At 37.8% G+C, this 13,466-nt stretch overlaps 1 protein-coding gene across 3 annotated transcripts; it reads left to right on the top strand.

Moving 5' to 3' along the window:
• The first annotated feature begins 663 nt into the window (after nt 1-663).
• cpeb4a (cytoplasmic polyadenylation element binding protein 4a) lies at nt 664-12,662 on the top strand. 3 transcript variants are annotated; one of them, XM_058798242.1, is made up of 10 exons: nt 664-783; nt 1,668-2,845; nt 4,089-4,179; nt 5,944-5,967; nt 6,216-6,392; nt 6,482-6,571; nt 6,815-6,933; nt 7,127-7,241; nt 7,516-7,697; nt 9,691-12,662. In XM_058798242.1, exons 2-10 carry the CDS (start codon nt 1,730-1,732, stop codon nt 9,916-9,918), a joined length of 2,142 nt encoding a protein of 713 aa, XP_058654225.1. In that variant the 5' UTR covers nt 664-783; nt 1,668-1,729; the 3' UTR covers nt 9,919-12,662. The 3 variants fall into 3 exon arrangements, with proteins under 3 accessions (XP_058654225.1, XP_058654227.1, XP_058654226.1); XM_058798243.1 differs by lacking the exon at nt 664-783 and adding an exon at nt 812-1,208; XM_058798244.1 differs by lacking the exon at nt 5,944-5,967.
• The last annotated feature ends 804 nt before the right edge of the window (nt 12,663-13,466 follow it).

Raw genomic sequence — 13,466 nt, 5'->3', positions numbered from 1 at the left:
CATGAATAGTCAAGCGCTAAAACTCGATTACAGGCTGAAAATAGTAGCAGCTTACTTTAATGGGATTGCAGGCTGCAGTGAGCACTAGAACTGGCCTACTGAGACACCAAACCCATCATTAAAAAGATACTGCGTCTGGCCATATGTAAAGGCAGCATGCAGACTGAATGAATGTGAAGAAAAACCAAGCAGGAATCTGTGGACCATCATCAGATATTTCTCTTTAAAACGTGATAGAAAACATAGATTTTTCATATCCTATACTCTCAGTGGAAGCTGTGAAGCATGCATTTTCCAGACCAAGAAAAGGCTAAAGTTCATGTAAACATCTCATATTTCATTATTTGTCTAATACACGTATAATAACTGCAAAGAAGCTGCTTTTCAATTACAGACTGCACATGTAGGTTCATTACTGGCCCTCGCTTTTATTATTTCTAAAGGTTATTTATTATTAGCTATATATTTTATTGTTTAGAGGAATTTGATCTAAAACACAGTGCATAGACAGCAAATATTTAAACATTTCAAAACCGGTCGTATAAGGTATTTACATTCTGGGCAGGTACAGTCAGCTTTCTCTGTGTGACAGAAAGTAACTGGTTGAGAAAGAGGTGTGGTTGCGATTCTCTTGTCCAATCAAATGCCGCGTAGACGCAAACCTGGGCGGAGATTCTACTATACAAGGGCGGGGTTAAAGACGGAAGTTCAACCGGATTGGTCGCTCGATTGCAACATTCACAAACCATGGTCATCTGCAGCCTGTCCTTGCAACTTGGAAACGTAAGAAACCCTGTATCATTCTCAGTGTGTATTCTGAAAATCTTTAGCAAAAACATCCAAAACGTGTCGCGCGTAAATTGTTGTCCGACGATGATGCGCGATCGTTTTCAATCGCTGTCTTTATTATAACGCCGACTGCGATGCACGGTGTCATTAAGCAACCAGAACACGAACGCTGTCGTTTGCAGTGTGAGATCTGAAATAATCTAGCGTTGCATGTGAAGCAAATGTATCAGAAATCCACCGAGTAGCGTTCGGCATCACAACCGTAGGATTTAAGCGACGCGTCAATGTAAATTTGAGGATTTTTATGGTAAATTTCGGACACTACCCCTATCGCACATAGACTGAAACGTCATCAACATTTTCCTGTATTTAAATGGTTGAGAGAGAGGAGGTCATTGCTGAAATAAGGAAGAACGCCGGTAGGTCAATTGCATTTCTTGAAACATTTGCGATGACAATGCTTTGAAAATGCGTGCGTGAAAATCCTCCATCATCGGCCGTGTTGAATTATTAGACAAGGTGGCCTGTGTCACGATGACTGGTCGTGATCTGTTAAAAGACGACCCCGTTTTGCTTAGAAGGAACATTGTCGATGAAATCAACGGTGCACTGCCTACGGCGTTTCTCGTTGCACCATATTTTCCTTTTTTATATCATTAAGATTGAGAGCAAAGTGCATAAATCCATGATAGAACCGTATTACGCGTCTGACTATGCGTGATGGGTGTAAAATGAATGGAGAATGCCTAGAAGAATGTATTATTATGGTATAATGGTTGGATGATTTGATTCATTAGCTGTTTAGTATTCTGAATATTTTCCATTTCTCTCTCTTTCTCTCTCTCTCTTTTTCTCTCTCTCTCTTTCTCATACACAAGGGTATTAAAAGAAACTGAGGGAATTACACACAAGTGAAGATTTACTCCATTAGGCTACATAAATGGGGGATTACGGCTTCCTGGTTAAAAACAACGCTGCAAACAAATCCGTTTTTCCGGTAAGAATTCATCCACACCTGCAGCATCCGGTTCACCACCAGACAGCACCTCCAAGCCCCCCGGCTTTCATCAGCAACAACAGCACTACCAATGGTGGAAGTGTTGGGTCTGCTTGGCTTTTCCCAGCTGTGACGACCCACTCTAACATGCAAGATGATATTTTGGAGTCCGAGACGTCCAAGGCTCCGCAGCCGCAACAAGAGAGTCAAGAAGGACAAGATAAGCAGGCGCTCTCTCCGCCAGGTCACCAAGAAGCACCGGGAATCATATCGGAGTTGGACAACACCATGCCAGAGGAGAACCAGCTGGAGAAAGGGACCATGGAGAACGCCAACGGGAAAGAGGCGCTGCGGCTCGAATCTCCAGTGTTATCAGGGTTTGACTATCAGGAGACGTCCGGTATTGGTACTTTAGCACAGTCTAGTAGCTCTTCTTCGTCGTCCCTTACTGGCTTCAGCAGCTGGTCCACTGCTATACCCCCCAACCCTTCCACCTTGATCGAAGAGGTTGGCTTTTTCAATCAGGCTGCTACTACTAACAATGCTCCTCCGCTGCTATTTCAAAGTTTCTCTCATCACACCAGTACAGGATTCGGGGGGAACTTCTCCCACCAGATAGGGCCTCTGTCTCAGCACCATCCATCTCCTCATCCTCACTTCCAGCACCCTCATAATCAACACCGCAGGTCCTCGGCCAGCCCCCATCCACCTCCCTTCTCCCACCGCAGTGCTGCTTTCAACCAATTGCCCCATTTGGGGAACAACCTAAGCAAGCCTCCTTCCCCTTGGGGGAGCTATCAGAGCCCCTCGTCCACCCCATCTTCTACTTCATGGAGCCCAGGTGGAGGGTATGGAGGCTGGGGAAGCTCTCAGGGACGGGAGTATCGCCGAGGGCTGAACGGAGGGGTCAATCCCCTCAACTCGATCTCTCCTTTAAAGAAGTCTTTCCCAAATAACCAAACCCCAACGCAGAAGTATCCACGCAACAACTCTGGCTTCAACACTAAACCCTGGATGGAGGATACCATAAACCGCAATGACAGCATCTTTCCCTTTCAGGTAACTAAAACTGCTAATTATTAGCTATTGATTGATTTTTAATAGAGGAGCATGTTGTTTAGAGGTTTAATAAGGTTGCAAAGATGTGTTTATTGGGGATGAGATGAAAACAAATCTGTTTTTTTTCTTTCTTCATTTGCTCCCTTTGGCCTAACCTAATCTGATAGTGACAAAGTGCTCATGTGGCATGTTTGTTAGATAAATGTGATAGATCAAAGCTCAGATGAGTAATGCGGTGCTGTCGCTCCACTTCTGCAAGCTGTGAATGTCACCGATATAAAAAGACATGGATGAGTGAGTCAAAATCAGGGGATGGCACAGGCAACAGGAGGAGAACTGGAAAGTCTGATACTCTGATATAATCCCCAATTATCAGTTATTCCAGATATTAGCATTCACTGATACTAGGGACTTTTCCAAATTTAGTCAAGGAGGCTATTCTTATTACTTCTGTATCTGTCATGGATTTATTAACAGTGCAAGACCAACAGATGATTTGATAAACAAAACCTTCAGATTTGAGTACTTTTAGAACACAATTGCTTATCTGGCAATATTTGTAGCACTGTAACTAATTATTTTGGTAACTGTCTGATTTGCATATTACCAGCGAGTCTGAACTGCATTATGCGCTTTGGTACACAGTGAGATTATGTTCTTGTTTGAACCGCAGTGGTAACTCACCGAAAACACTCACTGTTTCACATGCTCAGTGTGTCCTCCCTGTTCGGTTTGTAGCCTAATACCAAGAACAAACCTTGTATTGTGTTAGTAAGGCTTTTTCCTCTTGGTAAGCAGAGGCCTGTTGTGCTGCAACACCCAAGGGTAATGGATAAAGGCTACGAAGGCACTCTGAATCAGGTGACTACAGACTCCATGTAAATTTTTGGATTGCGAAGCATTGGTCCCTTTGCAAGAAAACCGACAAAGAGAATGACCTCTTTTCTTTGGGTCTGTAGCCTTAGAGAGCCTTGATGTATTCATTTATTGGTGTACATATCAAGTGCCCAACTGTGTGAGTCTCTGTATGTTAATGTGTGCCCTAGTTGCAAGTTTGGACGGGTGGGATGATGGATATCATCTGCATTTTTACTGTTGCTGATATTCAAATTCAAAACGAAATGATGTGCATGCGAACAGTTTCCAGAACTGTTGATATCACGTGAAGAGAACTTTGTCTGCATAAAACACATTTAAGACAGAATGACGGGGTCTAATCGCATCTCCCTTGTTGTTTTTGCAGGAGCGCAGTCGGTCCTTTGATGGTTTCAGCATGCACTCTCTAGAGAACTCTCTGATCGACATCATGAGAGCTGAGCAGGATTCCTTGAAAGGTACATTATTCACTACCATCATTGCAAATCCTGCCTCACATTAGTATTAGGTAATATATTATGTTTTTTTACAAGTAAAAATGACCAAATTTGAGTATTAAACATCATTTAGAATTTGTAGGCAAGGCATTTTCAATTGTTCAATTTTCTCTGCTAATTTATACTTTGAGTTTTGAAAGCAAATATTCAATATATTTTTATATAAATATTCAATAGCATATTTAATTCTGTGGCTATGGATTTAAATGTATTATATTAAGAAAAAAAATTTATGGCTTTTTTTTTTTTTTTTTTTTTACAAAATAATAGTATTGGTTTACTTTGCTTTGATGCTTCTTATGTTCGTGCAATGCAATGCCTTTGTTGTTGTTGTTTTATGCCCCTTTGATATTTCAGTTTAAAATCTGTTGTATTAGTTATTAAAATCTGGATTCACTGACCAGTATGTTGTAATCTCAACATCATACAGTAGTTTCAGTGTTTGCCTGAAGTCAAAAATAGATTTTTTTTTTTTTTTCAAACAAGGGAGCAAAGCAACAAAGGCGAGATGACAGCTGCCATATCTGACCATCTCGCTCGCAGTTTACACTTTTATACAGTTTTTAACCAGTGATCTTAGTGTAGGTGTTCTCTTCCCTTTCTCTCCCTGAAAACTCCCCAATACTCCCTAATTATTTAATATATTTAGTTAATTTGCATAGCGCATTTAAAAACAACTGGAGTTGGCTTTCCATTAAAACAACGTTCCATCAGCCTAAATGACAAAAATCCCAAAATTATGAAACGCCAAATAAATATACAATACAATGAATCTACAGTAATTCTTCCGTCATGGTCACCTCATTAATTGGTGATCTTGTTCTCTTTCTGAGGGTGGCAGACTGCCAACTAGCCTATGTCAAAACATTTTAATTGAATCATAAAGTGATTATTCAGTGCATTTGCCTCATTATTTTTAGCCAAAGAACATACTGAAGACCATGTGACCCAAAAAGCAACTTGGTGTCAGAGCAGATGCAAGTAATGCATATCACAAGAGGCCGAAAACCAATGTTTCATTCAGGCTATTCTATAAACTCCTCTTAAAAATCTAATAAAACTATACCAAATTTCCCCCAAACTCCAAAATATGCCAAAAATACGTAACTGATGTTATTTCCATTCATCATAACAGATGTGACAAATGCATACTGTGCCCCATACTAATGTTTTCCTGCATTTGAGTAACACATATACACAATCCTGCTTTCTAAGTTTGGTTTTGGAATCTGTTACAGCTTAGTGATTTATAGATGCCACAGGATGAGTGTTTCAGAAAGCACAGCCACTGAATAAGTTGAAAGAAGGGGCATGGAGATGCTCTCCCAATATATCACCTAAGCTCCCTTCAGGATTTGAAGGCTAATCTAGGACAAACACTGGAGAGTTGGACATGTAGTTTCTGCACAGACCTGGTTTGGTTATTTTCACGTACTGTATTTGCATAATGTACGCTACTTTAAAAAAAACAACAACAACAAAAAAAAAACATTAATGCTTAATAATATGGGATTTAATAAATTATGTTTGAAAAGCACAAATATGGTAAACCAGAGGATTTCATGGTTTGCTTGTTCTGTGTGAAGTGGGTTATGTTATGCTTTCCAATACTTGTGGACTTGGATATGTTATTGTGCATTTAATACAAATATCATCCATTTTACCAGTAGCATTTTAAACTGTTTGATAGCATCTGAAGTTTATTCTGTCTTATTTCACATGCAGCGAGGAATTACGGGAGACGACGAGGTAAAGATCTCAGAAGTGTCTATCTGTCAAGTTACAACATGCCTTTGTGTTAAATTGTGTTGGTTGCCAGGCTAGGTTTTTGTACTCTGTTGTTTAGAAACTTTGCTTTCTCATTGTATTCAAATGAAGAAGGATGTTAATTGCTACTCTGCAAAATCTATAGCCGCTTTTCAATGCATATAAATGCTTGTTAGGTGACTACAGCACCAGTGCTACTAAAGTGCCTTTGGGGCTATATTGTGTGACAGGTCACTCATCGTTGTTTCCCATGGAGGATGAGCGGACTTACGGAGAGGATGAGAGGTCTGATCAGAGTCTGAGTGGACTGGGCTCACCACACAGTTTCCCTCACCAAAATGGCGACCGCATTGAGCGCTTTTCTCGCAAGGTCTTTGTTGGTGGTCTACCTCCAGATATAGATGAAGGTACTAAAGCATAACAAGCGTTTCTTTCCAGTTTTTTATTTTTATTTTTAAATGCATCAAGCACACATGAATTTTATATAAAATTTCAGATGAGATCACTGCCAGTTTCCGACGCTTTGGACATTTGTTTGTGGACTGGCCTCACAAAGCAGAAAGCAAATCATATTTTCCACCGAAAGGTGAGTTCGAAAGTCATTTGCACGGATGTTTATTAAGAAATGAGTCATGCAGATATCAGCTTCTTTCATTTCAGCGGATGAATTTTGCATTCCTATGTAGGTGCGTATACGGCACGCCCTTTGTTTAAAGCTGAGCTCCAGACGAATATCATCAGTGGGGCCTGAGCAAAGGCTACAGGTCAAGGTTATTGAAAGTGACTTGCTTCTTACATGCATACCTTCACTGCACCTGTTGTCCTGCAGGTTATGCGTTCCTTCTGTTTCAAGACGAGAGCTCGGTCCAGGCACTGATCGACGCTTGTATGGAAGAGGATGGGAAGCTCTATCTCTGTGTCTCTAGCCCTACAATCAAAGACAAGCCAGTAAGATATTAAAAGGCTGTATGTCTGCTGTTTCTGTGACTTTGCAAGTTGTGAGAAAGCAGTAGAGCATTTTAAAGTTAAATATAAACCCGAAAGTTGAAACCTGCTCCAACACGGTTTCTACTCCTTTCCACCTGTGTTTGCTGTATGGCACGACAAGCTAGTGATTCTCTTATGTTCACTGTGTCCTCAGGTCCAGATACGACCCTGGAATTTGAACGACAGTGACTTTGTGATGGATGGCTCTCAGCCCCTTGACCCCAGAAAAACAATCTTTGTTGGGGGAGTTCCACGACCTCTACGAGCTGGTTTGTTTGGCTTTCAGATATTACCATGATCAACTATTTTATTTTATTTTATTTTATTTTGTTGCTACAGTAAGGTTTTTTTTGGGGGGGGGGGGACATCATTTACAGTGTGTACTGTAGTAACAATCATCTAGTACATTTTCTCTGAATACATGCTTGTTGCACTATGATTGTTGCATGCATGATGCAATTAATGTTTTGAGTGTTTTTGAAGGCCATTTTAAAGTTATTCTATTCCTTTTTTTTTTTTTTTTTTAATGTTACCCCATTACAGTGGAGCTCGCAATGATTATGGACAGACTGTACGGCGGGGTGTGCTATGCTGGCATTGACACTGACCCTGAGCTGAAGTATCCTAAAGGGGCTGGACGGGTGGCCTTCTCCAATCAGCAGAGCTACATTGCTGCTATCAGCGCTCGCTTTGTGCAACTGCAACACGGAGAGATCGATAAACGGGTGAGAGTGGGGGTTGGGTCTTTGAGCTGTGTAGTACATGTAAACTGATATAGTCATCTATTTTTTTCTGTGCTTTGCTGAACAAAGTTCTTTAGCTTTCCATATATGCAATATTAGCATCATCTACTGCAGGGCTGGCAGTAAGTTTTATATGGCCCTCTGACTGAATCTCTGCACTGCCTGATTGTTCTTGTAAACTTTTCTAGTTTGTTTTTGTTTTGAAATTTAAGCGTCTATTATTAAGAAACTATTATTTATATATATATATATATATATATATGTATGTGTATACATGCATACATACATACATGCATATATATCCATATCCAGTTCCTTTTTGAACTCTTTTTCTTTAAATAAGCCGTTTTTGTTTCGCAGGGTATGTGCAGCATTTTTAAAATCAGATTTAAGTCTATTTGTTTATTTATTTTTTTACTTTAAGACCTGCACAAGTAAAATTAATATCGTATGAGCTATGTCTATGGTAACATTAAGCCATAAAATGACTGTAAAAACATGTTCAGATATAGGTTTTCACAAAAACAAAGTTTTATAAAAAGTTAATATTTCTACTAAAAAAAAAAAAACATTTCGGCCTATAAATCATTTTTAAGAAATGGGATGAGTGAAAAGTATCAGTTATTATATTAATTTTAAACATATAAATAATTATATCTTACCGTCTTAATTGTGTAGATTTTCAGAAGGCATATTAGCTTCCTATTGAACCACTGGTTCACATTTCCAACTGCATGTTTGCTTTTTTAAAAATAATGTTTTTATTTTTATATTTTTAGTGTTTTTTTTTTAAATATGCAATAGTCTGGGGGAAAGAAACAGCAGTCAGGCTTATTAAAAAATGCAAATTCATTCCCTGCCAGTAGGTGATGGGTTTTAAATCGAACAATAGCAGTTTACTGGTAACCGCTGCACACAAAGCAGCACTGCACTAATAAACGCGACTTTATCAGGCAATATACATAGGCAAGATGAAATGAAAATGCCATCCATACATTTCTGAAGACAGACGTTCCCTTCAGAGATACGTTCAAATAAACGCCCCGCGTTTTGACTTTTGCAGCGCTCATGTTTATTCAACAAAATGCTAGCCTAAGACTTTATGGCCTTTATAAATTTAACACTTTAAGGTCCTGCAGGAACCCTGGTTTCATGTTAATGTGCTGCTTCCAGTGAAACCTGATATTGAATAATTTCTCTAGGAAAAAAAATCCCACAAAGTTTTCATATGGATAAGAAAGTAGAGCTCTGGGCCCGTATTCACAAAACATTTTATCTTGCCACTAAGAGTTCTCCTAAATAGCAGTAAAAGTTTTTAGCTAAGTTTTCTCTTAAAACTTATTCACAAAGCTCCTGAGACAAACTTTTACTAAGGAATAGAGAGAGATGTCTTAAGCTAAGAGTAAGGGTGAGGTTGACCTTGTTGCTATGGATGGTACTCACTAATTATGCACACAGTGATTTGGCTGATAGTCAGATTTATTCATGGAAATATTGTAGAGCACAAATAAATAAAGGTTTAAAAAAAAAAGTGTTAAATGCCACATTCAAATAAAGATTTTAAGATGCCGGTTAACTGTCACTAATTAAACATGTGTATATATTCAGCTAATTGTCAGCCTCTTACATATGTGCTTCTCAAGAACAATTAGCGGGTGTGCATATATAAACAGCCTTTTAACTAACAGAGTAGAATAATAATGCATGCAAACGTAAAAAAAAATAAAATAAAATAAAAATAACTTGACGCAAGAACAGCTGTTACTTCTTGCCCAACTGGTTGATGAAAAACGCTAAATTTAGGATTGACACGCCCATTATTTTTCCGATTTTCTCCTAAATCGGCGAGTTATGGGAGAATATAGGCCATGATCTACTGTATACTACAATAATTGTTTAAATGGTTTCTTGCCCTTGTTCTTCATCGTCAGCCTGCCTTAACATGTGCTAAGCTAAAAGTGTCTACTTTTCCCAGGTGGAAGTGAAGCCATATGTACTGGATGACCAGCTGTGTGATGAGTGTCAGGGCACGCGTTGTGGGGGCAAGTTCGCTCCGTTCTTCTGTGCTAATGTCACTTGTCTTCAGTACTACTGTGAATACTGCTGGGCAGCCATTCACTCGCGTGCCGGACGGGAGTTTCACAAGCCTCTAGTGAAGGAGGGAGGAGACCGGCCTCGCCACATCTCCTTCCGCTGGAACTGATCGGGAGGTCAAGGCTGTGCTATTCATATACATGCACTTTTCATTTTGCTAAGTCCTTTTTATTTAGAGTTCTTTTTTAAGTCTGAAATTGTATTTATTCTTAAGTTTTTAATTTTTTTTTTTGCAGAAGAGAATGCTAAAAGAAAATGGTGTAATCCTGATTTTTGTTGAAAAGCTACATTGGTGCGCATGAAGACTTGAATGCATTAGATTTAAAAAAAAATATAGATGTTTAGCCTGACTTGACTCTGAATTACTGTTCTATCTTTTATTCTCTCGGAGCCTCATCTTTTGTTTGTAATGGGTCACATTTTCACTTTAAACTGTTGAAGGCTACACACAAAGAGGCTGGAAATGTAAGGGTTCGAGCCTCGTTCATATGACTTTAATGTTGAGGATTGCTCTTTCAGTGATTAATCTTAAATGGCTGCATGGCAAATGTGGATTCACAGTTACTCCTTCAACAAAACGACAACACAGTAACAACTAACAAGAGACCACAAGCTATTGTATGAATGACTTAAAATGACATTTTTAAGGGTTCGTTCTGGAATGGATTACATGGACTGGTTCTAACATTTAAGGCAAATCTTTGTGATTTAAGTGGAAAAAAGATTTATGATATTAAAATCCTTTAGAGGTTCTCATTCTAACAATGCTCAGACACTGTAAGATTACTATTTAACTGCATCCAAGTTACCTATAACTTAATCAAGCGTAAGATCTGAGGCAAGGCTAACGGACAACAACAACTAAGAACAGCAGTGATGCAGGATGTGACTGTTTGTCATGCTTGATGCACAGTTTTTAGGTCAGGCAAACCAAAGCTGAGCCTTAGAGATGTCCTACTGTCTGTGATACAATGAAGATTATATATAAATATATATGATAGAAAGCTTAAATTTAATTGGTTTGATGGGTTAAAAAATAACAATCTATTAACTTAAGTATTTATAATTCTTGTAATGGTTATGGCAGTAACTTTGGCTCATTTGTCAGGGATTTTGTGCTAAAAGCTAACTCATTGTTGTAGTATTTGCTAATGAGAAATTACCATGTGTTGCATTGATAGTGTTTTACTGCATGGGTTTTGCCATGGGTTAATTGGTGTTCTAACCGAGCATTGCAGTAGCTGAGCACATTTCAAAGAATTTGAAAAACAAATATTATTTTTTACATGGTCTGCTGATTTTTGTACTGTGTTTTATAGCTAATTATTTTGTCATGGACGTAAAACCATTATGCACTACTTTTCTAAATATTGTTTTTCAAGTCACTTTTTTCCACAAATGGAAAGTCCTTTTGTGATAACTTTTCTTTTTTTCACTTGTTGAATATAGATTTTGTACCTTTTGTTACTGAGAGATCTGGTTATAACGCAGGCATACCTTAAGGAAAAGAAAAAAAGCTAATATAATTTTGTTTAGGTTTTTATGTATTTATGTGCTGAAATCCCTAGATTGTCACATATATATTTAGGTGACTGTATTGTTGAAACTAATATCTAATATTTGCAAAATGCAAACAGTGTTCTGTTCTGTCTCAATGGACAAAGTAAATATTGAATCTAGCATGACACAAATTCCTTAAAATGTGTGGTACATGTAGAAATATATACCTACCCACTATCAGTTATGAGAATGATGATACCTCCCTCATTATTGGCTGTAGAAAATAAAATAATTAACACTGTAAATTAGAGTAATGTTAGGATGCACCTTGTATCACAATGATGAATGTTCCATATTGAAATATCAATGTTTACTGTTATGTATAATTCTGAGAGGCAACAAGGTTCATTTATTCATTAGGTACGCATGAGCTAAATGAATAAGTTAGGGTTTAATTCTTTTCAGTTGCTTTAATAGTACTTTTGTTTCAACCCTTTTCCCAAACTCTCAGTTATATGTACCTTGCCCATGCACAAAGTGTGTGCATACCCCACTGTACCGTGTTTACTAGTTGACAAAAAGAAGCATACGAGAGGGCGATTAGTCGCATATTGATTCAGGGTTTACTTGAATACGCTTTCAAAATATTGACAGTGAGATCTGTGCAATACTTTCTCCCAGAGACCTTTACAGTGTACTTCTAATATAACCATTACTTTCAACGTGTCTCACCTCACAAACTCTCCTTCAGCCATTATAACCTTTAACATTCTCTGATTTATATATTAAAAAAAAAATACCACTGAAATTATAGGTGTTTTCACTTTTATGTATTCACATATTTTCCTACTTGAGTTCATGCTACTGTGATTACAAACAATGTAAATATTAAGTGAATAATGTTTTAACCATTTACTGATATATTTTTAATTGGAATGTAATAATTGTCATTTCGATTATAGTTTTTGATCAGTACACTTATTAGATTTTCTAGTTTTAATAATCACTATATTGTGCTTCATGTCTACAGAAGGATAAGAAAAAATATCAGAAAATTCTCTATGTAACTGCTTATTTAAATTTACATAGTTTATAACTGTGTATGGGAAGGTGTATTTATCAATAGATTTTTATAAGAGGAATAATTTTTTTGCTATGTCATTTCTAAGTTTTAATTTTTATATTTTAAATCCATTTGGAGTTATGTAAAGAAAAATATCATTTTATAGTTGGGTTAGTCATACATGTGCTTTGGTAGTTGAGTCTTGATTATTTGCAGTTAAATATTTATAACAGAATGCTTAAAGTATTTGTAATGTGAAATGTTGAATGAATAAACTTGATTGCAGGAAATGCCGTCTTAGTCTCGTCTTTAACCGTGAATATGAATCAAAGTTATCAATGAACCCTTTGAAAGGAAATTTGATCTTCGTGTGATTAATTTCAGTCAACCTATATAAAATCAAAGTGCAAGGCATCATCTTTTAATAGAGCACAATAGGAAATGCAGTAAGCTTCAGGCACGCTGTCTGAGAATGGGGTCAAGTCTATTTTTAGCTTGTCTGATACAGCACATGCTGCCTAAAAGACAGTGTTATGATGACAAGCAGGGCAAACGGGTGAGACCTTGATTATTCTGGAATTACCGAGATTAATTACTGTTGATTGATTGATTACTGTAAGGTTGAGCTGCTGAGAGGGCAGGCCTCAGAATGTAGTGCATCTTAACCTGTGCAATTGCATTACTTGGAGCCCGTCATGCTGCAATGTTTATTATCTGTGAATCATGTGCTGTATCATTTGTTTAGGTCTGAACAGGGTATCTTAATGCAGGCACTGATTTAGAGGCCGCCTACACGATTACTGCAGAGGCACACAACAGCACCCTCTGGCGGTAATGGTGTGTATATAAAAAAAAATATGTATAGTGTAATAAAAATGAAACATAGTAGGCTATTTCATTCATTCATATCTGACATTTGAAGGAATTTTAGCGTTCAAATCATGAGTATGACTTTACATGTTTGTGTATTTTTGTTAGAATTGCATTACTTTTCACTGAGCCACACTGTATGTGAAGTAACTCACAATATAACTGCTGGGACAGTTCATCTGCAGCATGCTGAAGTATCTTCAGGGCAACAGCGATAAGTGTAA

This window comes from Onychostoma macrolepis, chromosome 14, assembly GCF_012432095.1.
Source record: "Onychostoma macrolepis isolate SWU-2019 chromosome 14, ASM1243209v1, whole genome shotgun sequence".
Lineage (NCBI taxonomy): Eukaryota > Metazoa > Chordata > Actinopteri > Cypriniformes > Cyprinidae > Onychostoma > Onychostoma macrolepis.
This window is presented reverse-complemented; position numbering and strand designations above follow the sequence as displayed.

Bases quoted from the DNA above. Each gene is read 5' to 3' on its own strand.
- cpeb4a (XM_058798242.1), top strand. From the start codon at position 1,730: ATGGGGGATTACGGCTTCCTGGTTAAAAACAACGCTGCAAACAAATCC. The intron at 5,968-6,215 runs GTAAAGATCTCA...ATTGTGTGACAG, and splicing joins GAATTACGGGAGACGACGAG to GTCACTCATCGTTGTTTCCC. The intron at 6,934-7,126 runs GTAAGATATTAA...CTGTGTCCTCAG, and splicing joins CTACAATCAAAGACAAGCCA to GTCCAGATACGACCCTGGAA.